The 21742-nt window shown below is 46.0% G+C and overlaps 1 protein-coding gene across 1 annotated transcript in view; it reads left to right on the forward strand.

Moving 5' to 3' along the window:
• The window catches only part of LOC100661859 (anosmin-1), a 156276-nt gene extending 142261 nt beyond the window's left edge, over positions 1–14015 (forward strand). Inside the window, exons 11-14 of the mRNA XM_010600200.3 lie at positions 3391–3562; positions 4376–4596; positions 6153–6294; positions 9835–14015. Coding sequence (XP_010598502.2) covers positions 3391–3562; positions 4376–4596; positions 6153–6294; positions 9835–9893 — 594 coding nt within the window. The 3' untranslated portion in view covers positions 9894–14015. The remainder of the gene's footprint in view (positions 1–3390; positions 3563–4375; positions 4597–6152; positions 6295–9834) is intronic.
• Positions 14016–21742: the final 7727 nt, after the last annotated feature.

A 21742-nucleotide genomic window follows, 5' to 3' on the forward strand; every position in this document is an offset into this window, starting at 1 on the left:
AATTCCCATTCTTCACAATGTTATCCATAATTTGTTATGATACACACAGTCAAATGCCTTTCATAGTCAATACAACACAGGAAGACATCTTTCTGGTATTTTCTGCTTTTGGCCAAGAGCCATCTGACATCAGCAATGATATGTATGTATGTAGATAGAGGAAACCCTGGTGGCATAGTGGTTAAGTGCTATGGCTGCTAACCAAAGGGTCGGCAGTTTGAATCCGCCAGGCGCTCCTTGGAAGCTCTATGGGGCAGTTCTACTCTGTCCTATAGGGTCGCTATGAGTTGGAATCGACTCGACGGCACTGGGTTTGGTTTGGTTTTTTATGTAGATAGATAGATAGATAGCTGCCGTTGAGTCAGCTCTAACTCTTGGCAACCTCATGTATAACAGAACAAAATGTTCCTGGTCCTGCGTCATCCTCACAGTCATCAGTACATTCCAGTCCATTATTGTGGCTGTTGTACCAATCCATCTCATCAAGAGTCTCCTCGCTCTTGCTCATCCTCTGCTTCACCCAACACGATGTCCTCCTCCAGTGACCGATCCTTCCTGATACTTGTCCAGAGCAAGTGAGTCAGGCAATGTCCTGTTGTGATCTACACGGTTTTCATTGTCTTATTTTTGGACGTAGATCGCCAGGCCTTTCTTCCTAGTCTGTCTTAATCCGGAAGGTCTGCTGAAACCTGTCCACCATGGGTGGCCCTGCTGGGGTTTGTTATGCTGGTGGTATGGCTTCCAGAGTCACAGCACCACACAAGCCTGGTACCACCATATGATGCACAGAGGGGTGTTGGTTTCACAGTGAGCACTGAGATCATAGCGGTCACTGTATTCACTCATCCTTTCAAAGCACGGAGAGCTTATTCTGTTGGGAAAACACGGCAGGTCTTCAAATTCAGAACTGAGATACAGTTCTTCAGGAAGTTTCAGGTCAGTGGGGGGATGCCTGTGAGTGTCTGTGCGTTCCATCTTAACTGGACAAATCCTTTGAATTATTTTCTGAATTTTGCCTTGGCACAATGATCTAAAGGTTTTATTTTACCAATCAATATGTCTTTGATACTGAGTATCATCTGATATCTCTCTTTTCTGGGTCCCTGGCAACTACCACCTCATCCAGGTCATGAAAGAATGTTTTCTTTCCTATACACCACGCACAGTGTTTTGACTTTAAACTTGAAGGGAACATTAAACTCATTGGTGATAGCTACCCTGTCAGTACTGTTCAAAGCCCTCTTCCGGATATTTGGGGATGAATGCACAAGGTATTGAGCAGAACCAAAAACCAACAGAATATGTTTAAGAGGGCATTGCATTATAAAAAGTGTTGGTGGCCACACAATATACGTAGTATAACAGGAAACTCTGGTGGCATAGTGGTTAAGCAACTGGCTGCTAACCAAAAGGTCAGCAGTTCAAATCCACCGGGCACTTTTTGGAAGCCCTATGGGGCAGTTCTGCTCTGTCCTGGGTCATAGGGTCGCTGTGAGTCGGAATGAACTTGACGGCAATAGGCTTTTAGGACAGGTTAAAATTCCAAAAACATGACCTCAGCTATGCAAAATGCTGGTTTGTGATATTTTACAGGAATATTGTATTTTCAAACACTTTCTAAAGCCACCAGAGCAATATTTTTTGAATCATATCTGATCACATACCTTGAAGACAGTGAGATAAAAACTGGTCAGTGGGTTTGCAGAAGCACACAGCTGGATCTGAAGGTGGGCTGAGACCCGCCTTCACCAAAGTTGCCCTTTTTCTTTATTCTTATGTCCTTCCCAAAGCCTGCGGCCATTAGTAAAAAGTGAAAGCAGACGTTTTTAAAAATGGAAGCCTGCTTGAATAGGAGAGATAGAAATAAACAGAAATGACATTTAATTTGTTTTGTGGACGGGGGCGTGGCCTTTTCTTGGTTTATTTCTGTGTGCCTTGGGAACGTGTGGAATCTGGCTCACTTTCCTGCGGCTACCCAATCATGTGCTTCTCATCTCTAGGAAGTCTGAGAATGGTAATTACTATCATTCTCAGACATATGTCATGTGTCTGGTAGAAATAATCCGGATTCTGAAAGAACGCCCTGCCAGAGGCTATAAAGTTGTCTGGTTCCCTGTGTAAATGACTTGTCGACCCAGTTCGTTCATTTTCAGCTAATTGACCTGTTACCCCAGCCGACTGACTGTCTTCTATGCCACATGAAAGCTTTCCTGGAATGTCTGAGATGCAGATTCTTTAACAGCTGCCCCTGGATTCCAGCGCATTTCCGCATAAGTACAGGTTCATTCCTAAAGAAAAACAACTCAGACTCCCGAAGACACGGAGTAGACTCTAGCTGTCTACACTGAGTTCTTTCCTGTTTACTCTTCAGTGTGAATTGTGTTCAGTTGGGTTGACCATGCTTTTTAAATGCTCTCGGCTGCCAACCAAAAGATTAGAGTCAAGTCCATGCAGAGGTGCCTCGGAAGAAAGGCTTGGAGATCTGCTTCTGGAAGTTCAGCCACTGGAAACCTTATGAACACACATGATGTCACCATGAGTTAGTGCTGACCAGTGGCCACTGGTTTTAGGAGTCCTTGGGTGGTGTGGTGCAGACAGTTAAGCACTTGGCTGCTAGCCAAAAGGTTGGCAATTCAGGTCCACCCAGAGGTACCTCAGAAGAAAGGCCTGGCAGTCTACTTCCACCAAAATCAACCACTGAAAACCCTGTGGAGCACACTTCTACCCTGACACATGAGCTTGTCCACCACGAGTCAGAATTGACTCCACAGCAACTAATTAACAGCCACATATGAAAGGAACATAGTTTCCAATGTGTCGTGACAGTAAAGGTCATATTTGGATGTCATCGTCAAAGTCCAGTCGAAGACTCTGACTCCTTTGCGATTCAGCTTATTTCACGTATTGATACTGAATCACGGCCTTGTGACAGGAAGCAATCCTGGCCTTCTAAAAAGGAGGAAGACACTGCTAAAAGAATATCTTCAACATTTTTCAAGAAAAACTGACATATAAACCAAGCCCATTTTTCTCATATTAAAAACCCACCACCACCACCACCAACGTAGATTTGTATTTAAAGCTTGGCACCACCACCCACACTGCGCCAGCTCGGGGCGTGGGTTATGAACGTCAGAAGTTGGCCTCTTTGATGCGGAAAGACCAAGGCACTGTTTAATTCTGTGAAATGGGCTGTACAGCCACAGGACTGTTTCACAATCGTAATTAATCAAAACACAGACAGCGTCCCCTTTGTATTTCTTATGAAAGCCACATTGCACACGCCCCGTATGTAGGAAAGTATCCCTGTTGGATTACAAATTCATGTCCTGCCAGTTTTTCACCCCTAGTGAAATTGATTGGTAGCGTATTCTTTTTCTCTTGGTCCAGGAGAATTACATCATTCTTCAGGATCTGTCATTTTCCTGCAAATATAAGGTGATAGTCCAACCCATCGGGCCCAAGAGCCACCTGAAGGTGGAGACCGCTTTCTTTACCACGCCACCCTGCTCTGCTCTCAAGCGGAAAAGCCACCAGCACGCCACCTGCCCTGGCGAAGCAGGTATGTGTTGACCTGAGGAACTCCCATGGCACGTCCTGGGTGTTAGCTAGCGACACGTCGGAGATGTTTCCAAACTGTCATTTCGTGAGGTCATGGAAATGATACACACCCTTCCTTCTGAATTATGATGTCATGGTCCAACTTGGAGATCGGCTGTGCATACGTATGTACGTGTTATTTTATAATTCCAGCAGCACTGAAAAGAGCTCCTCTGCTGGCGGTATTACCCCTTTGGAAATGAAGCCAACCACGTATATACCGCTTGCATTTAAGCGCACTTGCACGTAAATGATTTCATTTGGGTGCCACGCCTTTGCCATGTGAGTTCTTCTCACACGCTTCCCACACCCACCCACCGGAGCCCGTCTCCTTGCCCTCACCTCTTCTCCTTGCAAAATGCCTCCCTGCACTGGGGACTCCTAGCGAACAGCCCCTTCCAGCTGCTCACTCTGTGAACAGCTCAGCTATCCCACCTTCTCACTGCAGTGATTGCCCTTTTCTGAGACATGGCCAAGTCCAGTCGGAGTCTGAATGTCTCGCTCCTCCTTCCAGCCCTGAAGGCCTCTAAAATAATCCCTACGGCATTAGAAGCATGTAGCACAAAGTGATGACACTCGTACACAACGTGTTCCCATTTACCCCCTCATGCCAAACAGGCGTTTGTCTGAGCCCAGCCTTAAAGAATGAGGTCCGATCCGCCTCTACGGTGTCCACAGAATGGCTGCCTGAAGTTCCCAGGATGAAAATAAAACAGAGCCTCTCTTCCCTCTTTCCCCAGCAGCTGAACCCCGTGTTCTGTTTTTGCATTTGCAGGCCAGTTTCTTTCCAAAGTGCTCGCCAAGCCAGAGGACCTTTCTGCGTCCTTCGTTGTCCAAGATGTCAACATCACGGGCCACTTTTCTTGGAAAATGGCCAGGGCAAACCTCTTCCAGCCCATGACCGGGTTTCAGGTGACTTGGGCAGAGGTCACGACAGAGAACAGGCAGAACAGTCTGCCCAATAGCATCATCTCGCAGTCCCAGATCCTGCCGTCGGTAGGTGCTGCTCAGCTGCCTTGTCTGTGCTGTGCACGTCCATCCGTTGCTCACTCGGCACCACCATCACTGTTTGGGGTCTTTCTGTTATGCTGCGTGCCACACCGAGTCCCTGGGTGGTGCAGACGGTGAACACGCCCCACTGCTAAAACCAAAAGGTTGGAAGTGCAAGTCCACCCACAGGTGCCTTGGAAGAAAGGCCTGGCGATCCACTTCTGAAATAGCAGCCCCTGAAAACCCTGTGGGCACAGTTCTACCCTGACACACATGGGGTCGCCAGGAGTCAGCATGGACTGCATGACAGCTGGTTTGGTGTGCCTACAATTGAGTCTTTTTTCTACATTCTGTCTTCTTCTGAGAGCATTTGCAAGTATTAACAACACATCAAAAGTGTTACTGGGAATAGTTAAGAAATAGCACCAACTGTCATTTTTTTTTTTTGTCATCTAGATACAGATCTCTGGGTGGCACAGTTTGGGTCAAGCGACTATTAATCCAAAAGTTGGTGGTTAGAACCTGCCTGGAGGTACTGAGGAAGAAAGGCCTGGCAATGTGCCTCTGTAAAGATTACAGCCAAGAAACCCTATGGAGTAATTCTACTCTGTCACAATGGGGCTGCCAGGAGTCAGAATCGACTAGACAGCAATTTTTCTTTTAAATCACTAATTTTTTAATTCACTAATTAAGTGAATCCAGATGTTCAACAGATGGTGCTGTCCACCTTACATGCGAGTGGTCCAGCCATTTTCTTCTGTCTTCGTTAACCCCGTGTCTGTCTGCTCCTAGTGGAGGTGGCCTATTTGAAGTGTTAAATGGGGGCGGGGGGGGGGAGGTGGGCGGCAGAAACTAAAAGAAGCTAGTTCTTTGTCTTTTTTCCCTGTCAGATTTGGCTGGAGCCCTGTCCAGTCGGCCTGTCTTCCAAGCTCCTCAATTCCTTGGCTTGAAAAAGAAAAAAATTATGTGTGGGCTCTTACCCTCTCTGAAAGCATCCTTAGGATAGCCAACTCCTGCTCCAAAATTCAAAAAGAAAGGGGGAAAAAAAAAAAAACCTTAAATCCCGGAAGAAAAAATTCCATGGAATTAAGAAGTAGTCATTCTGTGAATGTCTTAGGTTTTACTGAGTTTCGGGAAGAACGTGTTGGCATGAAAGTAAACATTTCAGTTCTGTGTGTTAAGGGAAACTATTGGCTCGTTCCCGGGAATTCGGATTATCAAGAATTTACATGGCAAGAGGTGCAGCTGAGAACCTAAAACCATGGGAAAGTCTTACGGGAAGGAACAAAACTCGAAGTCCCGGGGTGGGCCTTGAGAGCTGGCATTGCGTTCCCGTTTTCGCTCTGCCGAGGGTCTCAGGCTGCCAGGAATTAAGTAAGGTGCAGAGAGCTCCGGTCAATTAGGAGCAACGGTCTATGCGTTGAGCTGTGGCTTTACAGAACAGCCACACAGGCAGTGATAGAATATGCTCACGTGGGGGACGCGCTGTCATTCACACGTGTCCAGCTGTGTGTCGTCTTCAAAGGCCACTGACGAGCGTCTCATTTACGCTGCCTCCTCAGGATCACTATGTCCTGACAGTGCCCAATCTGAGGCCGTCCACCCTGTACCGGCTGGAAGTGCAGGTGCTGACCACAGGAGGGGAAGGGCCGGCCACCATCCGGACGTTCCGGACCCCCGAGCTCCCGCCGTCTGCAGCACACAGTGAGTGCCAGGGCCCAACTGCTGCGCTGCTGTGTGGGCAGAGAGAGCACTTGCTGAAACACATGCTAGAGAGCAAACTATTACCTCTTTCCGTGAAACAGGGAGGCTGGGTGGGCTGGGTGCCCAAAAGGTTACGCGCTTGACTGCTAGCCAAAAGGTCGGCAGCTCAAACCCGCTCAGAGGCGGCTCAAAAGAAAAACCTGGTGATCTGCTTCCAAAAGGTCACAGCCCAGAAGACCCTGTGGAGCACAGTTCTACTCTGCACACATGGGGTCGCCATGAGTTGAAATCGACTTGATGGCAGCCAGCAACAACAACAGGAAACAGGGGAGTTTCCTTCTGTGAAATTTCTCCTGCCTGTTTGTTGGGACGCACTGTTTTTTATTCTAACTGCTATGAACAGAAATTCTATGGAAGGCCTTAATTGCTTCCTTTTTCTTTCTTTCCATGTTCCCCCTTGTTCCTTCCCTCCATACCGCCCTCTCTCCCTTCTTCCTTTGTTTTCTCCTACTTCCTTCCTTCTTTCCCTCTTCCTTTCTTTCCCCTCTCCCTCCCCACCCCCCTTCCCTATTTCCTCCCTTCTTCCCTCCCTCCTTCCTTCCTCCCTTCCTCTCTCCCTCCTTCCTTCCTCCCTTCCTCCCTCCCTCCTCCCTTCCTCCTTCCTTCCTTCTTTCCTCTCTCCCCCTCCTTCCTTCCTCTTCCCTTCCTTTCTCCCTCCCTCCTTCCTTCCTCCCTCCCCCTCCTTCCTTCCTCTTCCCTTCCTTTCTCCCTCCCTCCCTCCCTCCTTCCTTCCTTCTTTCCTCCCTCCCCCTCCTTCCTTCCTCTTCCCTTCCTTTCTCCCTCCCTCCCCCTCCCTCCTTCCTCTTCCCTTCCTTTCTCCCTCCCTCCCTCCTTCCTTCCTTCTTTCCTCTCTCTCCCCTCCTTCCTTCCTCTTCCCTTCCTTTCTCCCTCCCTCCCTCCTTCCTTCCTCCCTTCCTTCTTTCCTCCCTCCCCCTCCTTCCTTCCTCTTCCCTTCCTTTCTCCCTCCCTCCTTCCTTCCTTCCTTCTTTCCTCCCTCCCCCTCCCTCCTTCCTCTTCCCTTCCTTTCTCCCTCCCTCCCTCCTTCCTTCCTTCTTTCCTCTCTCCCCCTCCTTCCTTCCTCTTCCCTTCCTTTCTCCCTCCCTCCCTCCTTCCTTCCTCCCTTCCTTCTTTCCTCCCTCCCCCTCCTTCCTTCCTCTTCCCTTCCTTTCTCCCTCCCTCCTTCCTCCCTTCCTTCTTTCCTCTCTCCCCCTCCTTCCTTCCTCTTCCCTTCCTTTCTCCCTCCCTCCCTCCTTCCTTCCTCCCTTCCTTCTTTCCTCCCTCCCCCTCCTTCCTTCCTCTTCCCTTCCTTTCTCCCTCCCTCCTTCCTTCCTTCCTTCTTTCCTCCCTCCCCCTCCTTCCTTCCTCTTCCCTTCCTTTCTCCCTCCTTCTTCCTCCCTTCCTTCTTTCCTCCTCCCCCTCCTTCCTTCCTCCCTCCCTCCTTCCTTCCTCCCTTCCTCCCTCCCCCTCCTTCCTTCCTCTTCCCTTCCTTTCTCCCTCCCTCCTTCCTTCCTCCCTCCCCCTCCTTCCTTCCTCTTCCCTTCCTTTCTCCCTCCCTCCCTCCCTCCTTCCTTCCTTCTTTCCTCCCTCCCCCTCCTTCCTTCCTCTTCCCTTCCTTTCTCCCTCCCTCCCCCTCCCTCCTTCCTCTTCTCTTCCTTTCTCCCTCCCTCCCTCCTTCCTTCCTTCTTTCCTCTCTCCCCCTCCTTCCTTCCTCTTCCCTTCCTTTCTCCCTCCCTCCCTCCTTCCTTCCTCCCTTCCTTCTTTCCTCCCTCCCCCTCCTTCCTTCCTCTTCCCTTCCTTTCTCCCTCCCTCCCTCCTTCCTTCCTTCTTTCCTCCCTCCCCCTCCTTCCTTCCTCTTCCCTCCCTCTCTCCCTCCCTTCCTTCTTTCTTCCTCCCTTCCTCCTACCTGCCTGCCTGCCTTCTTTCTCTCTCTTTCTTCATTTCATTTCTTTTCTATATAATACATGCTTTTTGCTTGTCTTTTAAATCATAAATACAGATGGAAGAAAATTGTTTAGTTTTATATCCCTCAGAAATTAAGAAAACAGTTAAAATTTTCAATCATGACACCCTATAGGAAGTAACAATTTACTAAGGAGATTATTTTCTTATTGAGTGTTTTACTTTAATACAGTATATTAATTTTCTTCATGACATGACCCAAATCGGTATGATTGCTTTAATGCTAAATGTAAAAATCAACAAGAAGCTAATAGTTTTAAAACTGTAGATATTTTTAAAATTTTACTTGATTAAATGGTACATTTATTGCTAAATCAGTTAAGATTTAAAAAAAATGTTACTTGCTGTTTCAAAACTAGTAGTAGCCTCCTGCTGATTTTTACATTATGTACTTTATTTTTTCAAGGTTTAAACCTAAAACTCAACGTCAAAAAATTTTGTACTGATAATAGAATTGAGAACTTACCTTAGTTTTACCACTGATTTTTTTTAAGTGACTGATCAGATTTACCCCAGTAGCTTTCCTTGCTCATGATTTAAGGGAAAGTAAAACCTATCCCCACGGAGGGGCTTGGTGGCCCCTTGTGTGTGTGAGGTTTGGGTATCAGGCTTGCCTGCCTTGCCTCCACTGAAATTCCGTTTAAGTTGTGTGTTTTTTTAAAATTGTTGTACAAATATATTTGCCCATCCACATCTTCCACGCCTACTGTCTGATGGTGTGCAACCATCACGCATATCCTTAGCTTGCCAGATCTCCCATCCCATAAACAAAAGCTCAGCGCTTCCTAGACAATAGGGAAAGTATTTTGAGTTTTTAAAAATATTTTAAGGAAATAAAAAGGGTTGTGGTTTGCTCGAAGAATCTGTGAGCTTTGGGAAAGGAGCTTGTCTTCTTTTCCGTGGTATTTTGTGGTCTTAGAGAAGGGAGCAAGGGAAGGAGGAAGGGCCTGGGAAGAGAGAGAATGCCTGAATGTATGCGTGTGCATTTAGAACACAGGATGGGAGACAGGGATGGAACAGGGAACATTTGTCTGAGCTGAATGCTTTCACTAAGGAACCCTGGTGGTGCAGCAGTTAAGCACTCAGCTGCTCACTGAACCATTGGCAGTTCAAACCCACCCAGCAGCTCTACAAGAGAAAGACCTGGCAATCTGCTCCCGTAAAGACTACAGCCTGGAAAACCCTGTGGAGCAGTTCTATTCTGGCCCGTGGGGGTGCCATGAGGTGGAATCGCCTGGACAGCACCCAACAATAACGATGCCTTCCCTAGGGATCCCTGGGTGGCATAAATGGTGAAGTGCTTGGTTACTAACCCAGAGGTGGGTGGTTTGAGCCCACACAGTGGTGCCACACTTCAGTAAGATGACAGCCATAGCCGTTGAAAACCTCATAGAGTGCAGTTCTACTCTGACACCCATGGGACACACAACAGGAATGCTTTCACTGCGAATAAACGTGTTCCATCTGCGTATTCGATAGGTGTCAAGCGCAATGACGCGTGTGTGTTTTGTCACTTCTTAGGAGCCCATCTAAAACATCACCACGCCCATCATTACGAACCTTCTCCAGAGAGATACTAACAGTTGCACGGACGCACGCTTATTGAACCGCAGCGACCAGACACATGGACTTAGAGCAGCCGTAGGTATCTCCCAGGGGACGCTCCTCTCCTGGGTAACGTTAGCACAGTAAGTACTCACGTCTGTCTCAGATGCACCCAGAATTAAGTGGCACGTGGTCCGCCGAGGAAGACCAAAGCCGATCCCCTGGGAGAATGCAGAAATTGCAGAGTAGGCTTATTGGACGGTAATTTTTTTTTTTTTTTTTTTTTTACTGAGTCTTAAGAGCTCCGTCTGCAGTCTTGTTAATCTCCATTGATACAGTGCAGAACTGACATTTCACTGAGCTCGGAGGGGCAGGTTCTCCAGTGAGTACAACAGATAAGACAACTGGTACACAAATTGAGCATGGATTTCATCAACAGAACGCACTTTGATCAAATGAATGATTTGATTGACAAAATCAACTGAGATTCTGAAGCTGTTGGGCCCGGTTGATTATACTGTTGAAATCTTCCATAAGATATTTTTCTTATTGCCTGTGATTTTTAACTGACAGTTTCTAACCTGAAAAACACCAGTAAATCTAAAAATGCTTCCACTTTAAACATCCTTTGCTTCTGCTTATACAAATACAAAAGATACCGTCAGGAGTGGACAGACGTTTGACATATTATTATGCTGCTAACTAGGTTTTGCCTTGGGGAAATTAAAATTCTTTTTTAGTATTTCATACTAGATATTGTTTTTAATATTTTATCCTATAATATGAGAGATTGTCCTAATAGGTTAGCTTATTTATATTTTTCCTTGTTTTCCTCAAAGCAGAAAACAGCTGTGGGTACACTTTGTTTTGGAGCCTTCATGTATTTGAAAATTCACAGCACCTGTTGCTTAAAAGAAACTACTCCCAACTGGTGAACACTGTCAGGTGTTTATTGAGATACGCCTTTTCGTAATCAAAGGAAGCCCTTTGTATGTTAGAATATTCTCAGTAATGTCGAAAGGGCTTTCATTGATAGAAGAGAGTTTTTTGCCTGTAATTATCCTTTATTCTTTCAAGTCTATTATATCCTGTTACTTGGAAAGTCTCTTGTGTTCTAAATCACCCGTGAGGACATTGAGTGAAGTCAAAAGATGGTATCATACATTGCAGAGTGTGTCGAGGTGACCCTAAAGAGCAATATTCAATTTAGTTTTCCTTCAGGGAAAACTCACATACATGGTTTGAAATGACATAGATGTGTTTGTCTGCCCCCTTAGAAGGATGTGTGTCTGTCTGTACACACAGGCACCCACGTGTACATGCATACACCTTGGATATAAATCCCTGAGGAAATTGTTTTCACAGCTCACCAGTGGTGGACAAAGGTGTGGTTCTCTACTGAAGGTCATAAGGAGAATGTATTTTGCCCATTAATGTTCACTCTATGATAAAAGAACAGTTTATCATAACTAAACATTTTAAAAATGGGAAGGGTTCCCAGTTCCTGTATCCGTCTAGGTACACTAGGAAAAATCGCTAATGTTATACGTCAGGTTTTGATATTCACACTTGCCCTTTGTCATTTTTGATATTTCCTGAGTGCGTGTAGGCTCCTGGCCCTTGCTGCCAAAGGTGGACAGCTCACAACTCCCTGGCTTGATGGAGCTTGTGCTGCAACATCCAAAAACCAGCTGCCGTCCAGCTGATCCTGACTGATGGCAGATTCAATACAGAATGCGGAGGGATTGCCTTTATTAATAAGCAGACAGGTGTCTTCAGAAAGCATAGTTGATAAACGTGGGTACCTGATAATAGATTAAAACAAAAACCAAAAAACAAAAACCAGTTTCCTGTGTGTTAAAACACTGAAAGCTGATGAGCTAGGTACTGGTTTGCAGCTTTGTACAAGGGCATAAAATCAAAACTCTCAGAACAAAGTTTGTGTTGGTTCTGAGTGTCTCTGCAGCTCCTGACACATACTCGGTGGAGGAAGCACGGTGTTTTGTCACGTTCACCTGCTCCCAAGGTTACATACAGGAAACCTCTTTCATCAAAAACCCTCTGAGATTTAACAAACAGCCTAGGAATCTTCTTTAAAACTAATGGTTTCTTCTGGTGCCATCACTGGCATCTGGAATTCAAATTCTTACACCTTCAAAAATTTAAACTTCTAATGATTGACTCCAAGTTTATCTTTTACCTTGATTTGTTATGACCAAATGCAAGTATTTGGGCCATCAAGTTTTGGTACTGTTGTATAGTTAAAAATGACAGGAGTATACAGATAGATACAAAATATTATTAAATTATTATACATTAAATTTTATAAAAAAATTTAATTATGCTTCTTTGGTCTGGGTAGTAGGTATTGAGCAGCTATATTTTTAGTTGGGATAAATGTTCTAAAGCTTATACCTTCCCTAACGAGTCTAAAGCAACCCTTCTGAGCATCTAATTTTGCTCTGATATTCAACAATTTAAATCATTAGTGTTTTAGGAGAAAAATACTATTAAACATCTCCAACATGAATCAAGTGAGCAAATATATATATTTTTTATTTTTAAAAATTTGAGTACCAAATAAAGTGATTTTTTTTTTTTTTAAAGGTAGTTTTAGTGTCTAATCCTCTGGTAGGTCTTATTGAAATTACGTGCATTTATCTAATATGAGAAAATGGTAGTCGGTGATCATATTCACTGTTGGAAGGATTGAGCTCATCAAAAAAAGAAAACAATTAAGTCATCAAACGCAGGCGACCAAGTCAGTATCCACCACGGTTCTCTGCATTATTTTCATTTACAACACTGACTCCCAGACAGTGGATTTCTCCCCACCACCATCTTCTCCAAACCAGAACTCATAGAATGGTTTGTACAAACAAGCATGTGCCGGTTGAATTCCTTGGTGGTTTTAGTATGATGTATTAGAGGAAAAGATTGATGACACATTAGTTTCCAGAATGTTTATGAAACAAAATCCAGAGCTTAAAAGTATGCTCGTACCGTAGAACACATACCCGACTCCACGCAGGGTTTCTGACTGTGGGCACCAGTGACACGGGGGGCCGGCTCATTCTGTGTGTCGGGAGCCGTCCTCTGCATTGTAGGGCGTTGAGCAGCATCCCTGCCCTCCACCCGCTAGATGTCCCTAGCAACTTCCCCCAAATTGTGACAACCAGAATGTCTCTAGACATTGCCAGACGGCCTTTAGAGAGTACAAAACCACCCCGTTTAAACCACTGCCATAGAATTAACTTTACTGAATAGAAATATCTTTACTGAACACAGAAATGTCTTTACGAATACTGCAAATTTGCCCTGACGGGGGGACCGAACAAACTGCACGAGTAAACCCCCGGAACTGAGGATTAGTGAGGCAATTATTACCCTTGAATTCAAAGGTGTAAATTGTGTCTTTTCTCTCTGCCATAAAATCTGGTCAAAAGACTTAATTGTGACGTGTGTCTGTATAACGGAAGTACAGAGGTTACTTCTGTCGCACGCCTCAGTAAAGACCATTTGTGGCACTGATGTATGTATTCACTGCCCTGTCTTACACCGTACGCCATGGAGTCTCTCAAGTGTACTCTTGCCCGTGATTCCAAGTCACTCTAACGTTGTTATACACACTTTCACATCATAACCAGGACAAAGAGGCTGAGTAACTGTTGCATGTACTTTAAAATTCATTCTACAACATAAATGTAACAGCACTGACGCTTATCTGTGGTTTTGCATGGCCAGACTCAGTGTTTCAGGTAGGACGTGGACTCAACGACTGTCTTACCTCCGCTGAATATTCTAGCCAACTATACAGTTGACAGAGTGATTCACAGAGTCTATATGTAATGTTCTTTTTTTCCCTTAATTATATTGTAGTGTGCAGATAACAGAACTGCCACCTTCTGGTCCAAACGGTCTGTAGAAACCCTATTCCTTATACTGGTCATTTAAAGTCAATATTTATTTATGTATGTAATAAAATAAACATTTGATTTTTGTGTATGTCTGTCATGCTATCTAGAGAGAAGTAATCTTGTAAAAAAAAAACATTTTGTAAAAAGAAAAAAAAATATTGTAAATAGTCTGATATTCCGTGACTCATTATTTTCACATTAGAGTTTGTACATACTGGCTCAGTAATAAAGTTGCCTTAAACCTGCCCAGCGACTTGCTCATTTCCTAAAGAAACATATTTTGTTTTCCTCACTTAAGAAGAAAAGCTGGGAGTTCGTTCTGTTTGCCAGGGAGATTGAAAAAGCATAGCTTTCTGTGTCAGTATGAATGGAATTTGAGGTCTGGCAAACGTTAACCTGACAGCATTTCATTCTAATGAAAGTATTTTGGAGTTTGACGATCGACACTTCACAGCCCTTTCATCATAGTTACAATTTTTCCTTCTGATAGTTTTGCAGATTTTTTTCATCGGATACCTACATTTATTTTTTTCTGCTTCACTGTTTTGAATTTTTTTTAATTATATTTTATTGTGTTTTTGGTGAAGGTTTACACAGCAGTTTAGGTTCCCATTCAAATATTTCTACCCAAGTTGTGTGTGAACATTCTCATTATTTCCATTCTGGTTGCTCCGTTTCCATTAATCTAGTTTCCCTGCTCCTTTACATTCTCATCTTTGTTTTAAAGTAATTGTTGACCATTTGATCTCATATAGGTGTTTTTTTAAAGGAGCACAGTACTTACAGGTGATAGTCATTTTTTCTTGAGGCAGTTTGTTATTTAGCTACAAGGTGACCCCAAGGGTAAGTTTTGATTCAAGGTTTGAAGAGTATCTCAGGGCAGAAGTCTCCGGGAGTCGTACAGTCTCAACCAGTCCAGTAGATTTTTATTTTTAGGAATTTGAGGTTCTCTTGCACATTATTCTCCCATTCGACTAGGGTCCATCAATTGTGGCCCTGATGAGAACGCTCGGTAGTGGTAGCTGGGCACCATCTGGTTCTCCTGAAAAGTTCTGCAGTTGTAAGTTGTGCCCCTCTCCCCAGGGTGTATCCGTAAAACCCTAGATACACGCAGGGCTAATAGGCATTCATCCACAGCCTATGTTACATGTCGAAGGCTTTCAAACCTCCAGTAACTAAGACAAGAGTTGACAGGTCACTACTGTCCAACTTTGACAAACAGCAGACTGATAGCATGTCTACTGAATGAAGAACACTGTTCCACTTGTTCGTTGCCTTGAATTGACCTCAACTCATGGCGCCTCCATGGAGACCAGAAGGAAACGTTACCTGGTCCTGTGCCATCTTCATGGTCCTCAGTATGTTTAAACCCATTGTTGTAGCCATTATGTCATCTGTCTCATTGAGGGTTTCCCTCGTAGACCCTCTACTCACCTAACATGATGTCTTTCTCTAGCGATGGGTCTTCCCGATGACGTGTCCACAGTGAGTTCAAGTCTCCCCATCCTCCCTTCTAGGAATCATCTGGAATTATAGTCAGAGGGCTGTTCCATAAAGGATAAGAAATAAAGGGGTGTTAGCTGAGGGGCCCTGGATCAGACTTCTTTTTCCTTTGTAAAATCACTGACTTACGTGTGGATTGTTCAACGAACATTGGCCAGGTTGTCTTCTGGAGGTGTCGCCCTGTCTAAGAAACACCAACTCCTTGCTTCCATGGAGTCTTCACTTTAGTAGGAGACAGATGACAACAGAGAAACAGTAACGAAGGTGGAGAAGCAAGTGGCGGTCACTGAGAAGAAGGAACAACGCGTTGTGTTAGGGGTGACCGTGAGGCGCCCCCCGTGGGTGACCCCACTGCAGGATTGGCAGTTCAGCGAGGACCTGCAGGGCGGGAGAAGCCAGCCACTAGAGAATGGGGCGACCACGCACACCGAGGCCTGGGGGAGCCCAAACACTGAGGGGTGGCCCCAGAGAGGGCCGGGGCACTAGTGCCGGAAGGACTGAATGCTAGGTGAAAATGCCGTGGTCACGGTGGAGGCAGAGGGAGGCCAGCAGACTGGGGGTCCGTTTTAGGAGTGGAGTGGACAAAACTTGTTGGATGTAGGGATGAGCCGAAGACAGGAATAAAAATGACTCTTAGTTTTAAAGCTGGGACTACTGAGTGTCTGCTGGCGTCCTTTGTCCTTCCCTTCTTTTATGTCATCATCGTTAGCTGCGGTGAAGTCAGCCCCAGTCACCTAACAACCCCACGCACAATGGGATCAGACCGTTATGATCCGTAGGGTTTTCACTGGCTGATTCTCGGAAGCAGATCACCAGACTTTTCTTCCTAGCCTGACTTAGTCTGGGAGCTCCACTGAAACCCGTTCAGCGTCCCAGCAACACACAAGCCTCCACTGGCGGACAGGTGGTGGCCGTGCCAGTGGCCCTGCTTGAGGTGCACCGGCCGGGAATCGAACCTGAGTCTCCCGCAGGGAAGGCGGGAATTCTACCACTGAACCGCCACGGCCTCCCAGGTGGCTTTAGGGCAAGGGAAATGTCCTGAAATCATGTATCATTTTACAGCTGTGGGTGACAGAAAATCAAAAACAGTGCTGGATTTCAGCGGGAAACAACTAGTTCCTCGTTGTGTTGGGATGTCTGGAACGTGACCACCTTTGCCTTAGTTTTTTGCTCCAAAGTATGGATTTGGCCTCTTCCTTCCTGGTTACTGTGACTATTGGGTTTAGTCGTGTAGAAGTGTTCCGTAAATTCTAAGGTGCGTGCACGTGGTTCTGTGCAGCTTTATCACTTGTGTACAAGTCACTGGGTTTTACGCAGGCAAACATCGGAAAGATATGCAAGTACTCGAAAAAGAGTTTTAAGGGGGTATTACATATTTTTGCCCATTTCCCTAAGGCTGAAGACAACTTACTTTCTGCTGATTTTAACGTTAGTGCCATAGAAATGATCGATGCAACGTGTCTTTGATTCCGTCTTGAATCCCAGTCAACTTGCTGTTTTCGCAGAGGGACTGCATTCTCACAAGGCTGCCTTGTCCATTGAAACTAAATTTATGTGCGAGTAAAATCTAAAGATTTGAAAAACAGTCATCTCACTGTGAGGAATCCCGGTGCATTTTTATGGCCTAGCAGTGGGTTTGGAGCCCTGATGGTGGTGCAGTGGTTAAAGCGCTCAGCTGCTAACTGAAAGGTTCGCGGTTGGAATCCACCAGCTCCTCTGTGGGAGAAAGACGTGGCAGTCTGCTCCTGTAAAGATGACAGCCTAGGAAACCCTATGGGGCAGTTCTGCTCTGTCCCATAGGGTCACTATGAATTGGAATCGACTCAACGCATTTGAGTGGGTGGACAGAAGGAACAGTGGAGTGCGTTATTGTTTAGGAAGTTAGTCATTGCCCGCAGTAGGGGAGAGGATCCAGTTTCAGATGAATGTCGTCTGTAAAGATTGAGTTTTGATCTATCGGCTCTGATGACTAGCATGGCCCGGTGCAGGGTGGCCCAAATGGTTAACCACTCAACCACTACCCCAAAAGGTTGGTGGTTGAAGTTCCCTCAGCGGTGCCTCCGAAGAAAGGCCTGGCAATCTATGTCTGAACAGCCAGCCACTGAAAACCCTATGGAGCAGGGTCTGAGACACACGGGTTGTCAGGAGACACAGCCGACTCCATGGCAACTGGTTTTTGTTTGTTTTGTTACCTAGGTCAGTGGTTGTTAACACCGGCTGCCTTCTAGACTCCCCTCAGGAGCTTTTAAGAAGACCCGTGTCTTCCAGGAGCACCTCCCTATCTGGGGGAGGCCTGGATGTCAGTGCTGTTTGAATGCTCCCCAGATGGTTCTGTGGGTGCCAAGCGTTGCAAACCGCTGGTGTAAATAAACCCCGAGGAGATGTCGAATGGTAAATGTCCTATACATTCCTGCTTGCGGAGCTGAAGGAGGAAAAAGGCGTAGGAAACAGGACATTTTGATCGCACCGCAGTGAACTAAAGGTCTTTACTTTTTCACTCTTTGCTTGGCTGAACTAGATACGTGTATGCATGCAAATATGTGCACACACACAGAGGCGTAGATACAGGCGGGCGTCTTTCATCAGCCTTCTGGGTGGGATTGGGCATTTGTTGTGGGAAACGACTAGAGGAAATAATTGTTTTGGCTCTTCTAGGGCGTTGTTAATGGAAATTACGTTTATTTCCTTGCCTGGTAAAATTGCTTTCAGAGAGGCAGCTAACCAGTTGCCAATGAATCGCTTCTGATTCATGGCGAGCCCATGTGTGTCAACACAGAACTACGCTTCATAGGGTTTTCAACGGTTGACTGTTTGGAAATATAGCTCACCAGGCCTTTCTTCGGCAGCATCTCTGGGTGGACTTGAACTTCTAGCCTTTCGTCCACCCTGGGACGCCTAAAGAGGGAGCTAGTGATGGTTTAAAGGCAGCCAAAGACAGCCAGTTGGAAGCAATCCATCTGTTCACTGCGGCAATAGTCCTCAACAACACACAGCTGATGCTGACTTGGCTAAGTCATCCCGGCAGCCTCCCTCCTCGTCTCAAAGAACAGCCCACCAAATACAGTTGGGCTCATTATGCATAATGGAAACCAACATACCTCCCCTTGTTGAGCGGGCAGCTTGATACTGTGCTGGGTCAACCACAGACCACGTCACTGGCTACACAGACCACTAACAGCAGTAATCTCCATAGCGGACGGTTACCGAGGGACAACCAATGGTAAGGCTCTCAGACAAGTGTGTCCCTTGCATTAGTCCATTTATTTCTAGAGCTGCCCTGTGAGGTTGGGGACATGTTAAAACTGGCCACAGTGAGGCACCGACTGCATAGTCAGTCCAGGTCGGGTAGCTAGTGAACAGCAGAGGCTGAGAATGAATCCAGGCCGTCTGCCTCCGGCGTCCATCCTTAACGGTTAACCACTGAGCTCTTCTGCCTGCCAGCCCCATCTCCAATAAGTTGAAGTTACAGAAGGTGCTGTGCAGCGTAGCGGGTAAGTGTGCATAAACGCACGTGTGTGCCTGTATATGTATATGTGTGAAATATGCTGCATATACGTGGGACATGCTGTGTCTATTTGTATGGAATGTATATGATAGTAAATGTATACAATACTAAATATATATATTTTGGTTGGTGCAGATGGTTAACTCAAAGGCTGGAGGTTCAGATCCACCCAGAGGTGCCTCAGAAGAAAGACCTGGCAACCTACTTCCCAAAAAAACTAGCCATTGGAAACCCTATGGAGTCCAGCTCTGCTCTGACACATGTGGGGTCACCGTGAGTCCACGTCAGCTCAGGGGCAACTGGTATATCCGATGCAAAGCAAATTAAATGTCAGCGACTCAATATGCCTGAGATGTTCTTATTTTTTCTTTTGTTTCTGTTTTTTGAGTGACACCTGACTGATGCCATCATAATTCCGGTGGTAGGGCCGAGGCATTGGAGCGTCCTGAGAGCTTTGGCACTGGTTTTGACGTGTGGCCAGAGACCCGCTGCCTTACGGGGTTGTTAGATTCTCCCTGCAGACGTGCAGACCTCTGCCGTGTGGCTGCCGAGAACGTTCTGTCGGCACCCATGGGTCTGACCGCTGGCAGGCATAGTGATAACGTGGGTGACATTTAAGTTCTTTTACAAAACCTTTTCCTTTTTTCTCTTACTGCCTCCTTTGGATTGAATCCTGTCCCCCCAAAATGTGTGTCAACTTGGTTAGGCTACGATTCCCAGTATTGAGTGTTTGTCCTCAATTTTGTGATCTGATGGGATCATCCTGTGTGTTGTAAATCCTAACCTCTATGGAGTTAAGGAGGCAGGATTAGAGGCAGCTATGTTAATAAGGCAGGACACAATCTACAGGATTGAGTCAGTCCCTTTTGAGATATAAAAGAGAGAAGCGAGCAGAGAGGTGAGGGACCTCATGCCACCAAGAAAGAAGCGCCAAGAGCAGAGCGCATCCTTTGGACCGGGGCTGCCGGCACTGAGAAGCTCCTAGACCAGGGGAAGATGGATGACAAGGACCTTCCCCCGGATCTGACAGAGACAGAAAGCCTTCCCCTGGAGCTGGTGCCCTGAGTTCGGACTTGTAGCCTACTAGACTGTGAGAGAATAAATTTCTGTTTGTTTAAGCCACCTACTTCTGTGGCATTTCTGTTATAGCAGCACTAGACGACTAAGACACTCCCCGATTCAGATAACTGGGGAGAATGCTGTAATTGTTTCATTATTCTGCTAGGAAACTATCCCTACTTTCTGGTTTCCGAGTAAACTTGAGAAACGTTAGGAGACGTACCCCTAAGGCCTCCTCTGAGGACCTGACAACGATGGCTGAATTCATGCTGTCCTCACTTTTGTTCGCAAGGGCTCCCCACCCTGGCGACTGCAAATATTTGCTGTGTTCCCACTTGGCTGGCTCTTTGGGTCTGCAGCCAACTGCAGGGTGAACTTGGAAGTCTAGGAGGCAGGTTTTAAGAAGAGGGTTAAGAAGGAGCCCTTTCTGCAGGTTTATATGACTAAATTTTCCAGTTTGTGATATAACGAAAGTCACCAGGTGAGTAGATTTGGCCCAGTCTTACCCTTCTGAGCACTCAGTATCTGCTAAGTCAAACTTAGCATGTAAGTTGGAGATGCATTTTGTTGCCATTTTAGACAGGCCAGTGCTTCCCGGTATTTTTAATTATTATATTTTTATAGAAATAAGTGATTGTTGAATGAACTGTGTTGTTGTTAGGTGCTGTTGAATGGATTCTGACTCACAGCGACCCTATAGGACAGAGTAGAACTGCACCATAGAGCTTCCAAGGCTGTGATCTTAATGAATGAGCCCTTGTGGTGAAATTGGTAAGCACTGGGCTGCTAACCAAAACGTAAGCAGTTTGAACCCACCAAGCTGCTCCATGGGAGAAAGACCTGGCAGTCTGCTCCCATAAGGATTACAGCCTCAGAAGCCCTCTGAGGCGGTTCTACTTTCTCCTATAGGATCACTATGAGTCGGAATTCACTCAGCACACAACAACAACAACAGTCTTTATGGGAGCAGATAGCCAGGTCCTCTTTCCCTTATAACGGGTGGTGGGTTCAAACCACCAACCTTCCCCCTAGCAAAAAAAAGAAAAAACTGGTGCAAACGAATCGATTCCGACTCATAGTGGCCCTATAGGACAGAGCAGAACTGCCTCATAGGTTTCCAGTGAGTGGCTGGTGGATTCGAACTGCCGACATTTTTGGTTAGCAGCTGTGCACTTAAACTATAAAAATACCAGATGTTAAATGCAAACACCACGAAGTAATTATTTCCCTTAACTTAAAAAGAGCTGAGTGAATGATGAGTGGATGGAACACACAGCATTGTTATTTGACCAGATGAGAATCCTTACAACTTCTTTCCAAAGTAATTGCGTGCAGTGGATTAAGATTTAAAGATAAATGAAGTTACTAGAATTGTACTTCCCAAGGCAGCCATTCTAGAGGGGGTAGCTGATAAAAGACATCCTGTCTTCCAAGACTCGAGGTGCCAAGCTTTTTCATGCTGTCTTTATCATCAAATTCAACTACAAGGCTCCATTCATCCAATGCAGTGGGGTGTAACTCTGGTCCCAGGCTGGGAAGGAGGTGCCAACGAGTTGTTATTCCCTCTGGCCGAGTTTCCTTCGGGTTCTTGCTGAGGTTCCCAGCAGCAACACCCATCGAGGGCCCAGCCAAGCCTGCCCCATGCCGGTTGAGGCAGACACCAGCCCCAGAGGCAGCTGTCCTCTGACAGCAGGTGTGAGCACGAAGCTTCCAAGTGCACAAAAGGAGCTCTGTGCCTTCAACAGGTGCTGCATGGTCGCATCTGGGCCAACAGCAGCTCCGCCAGGAGAGCCTGGAGCCAAACACAGGCATCTCCCCAGTCACTGACAGCCCAGCACCTGTAGGAAGCAAGAGAAAACGCCGTGTTGTTGCACAGGAGCAGATGCTAAGTCGTGCCAGC

The sequence above is a fragment of the Loxodonta africana genome, chromosome Y (assembly GCF_030014295.1).
Source record: "Loxodonta africana isolate mLoxAfr1 chromosome Y, mLoxAfr1.hap2, whole genome shotgun sequence".
Lineage (NCBI taxonomy): Eukaryota > Metazoa > Chordata > Mammalia > Proboscidea > Elephantidae > Loxodonta > Loxodonta africana.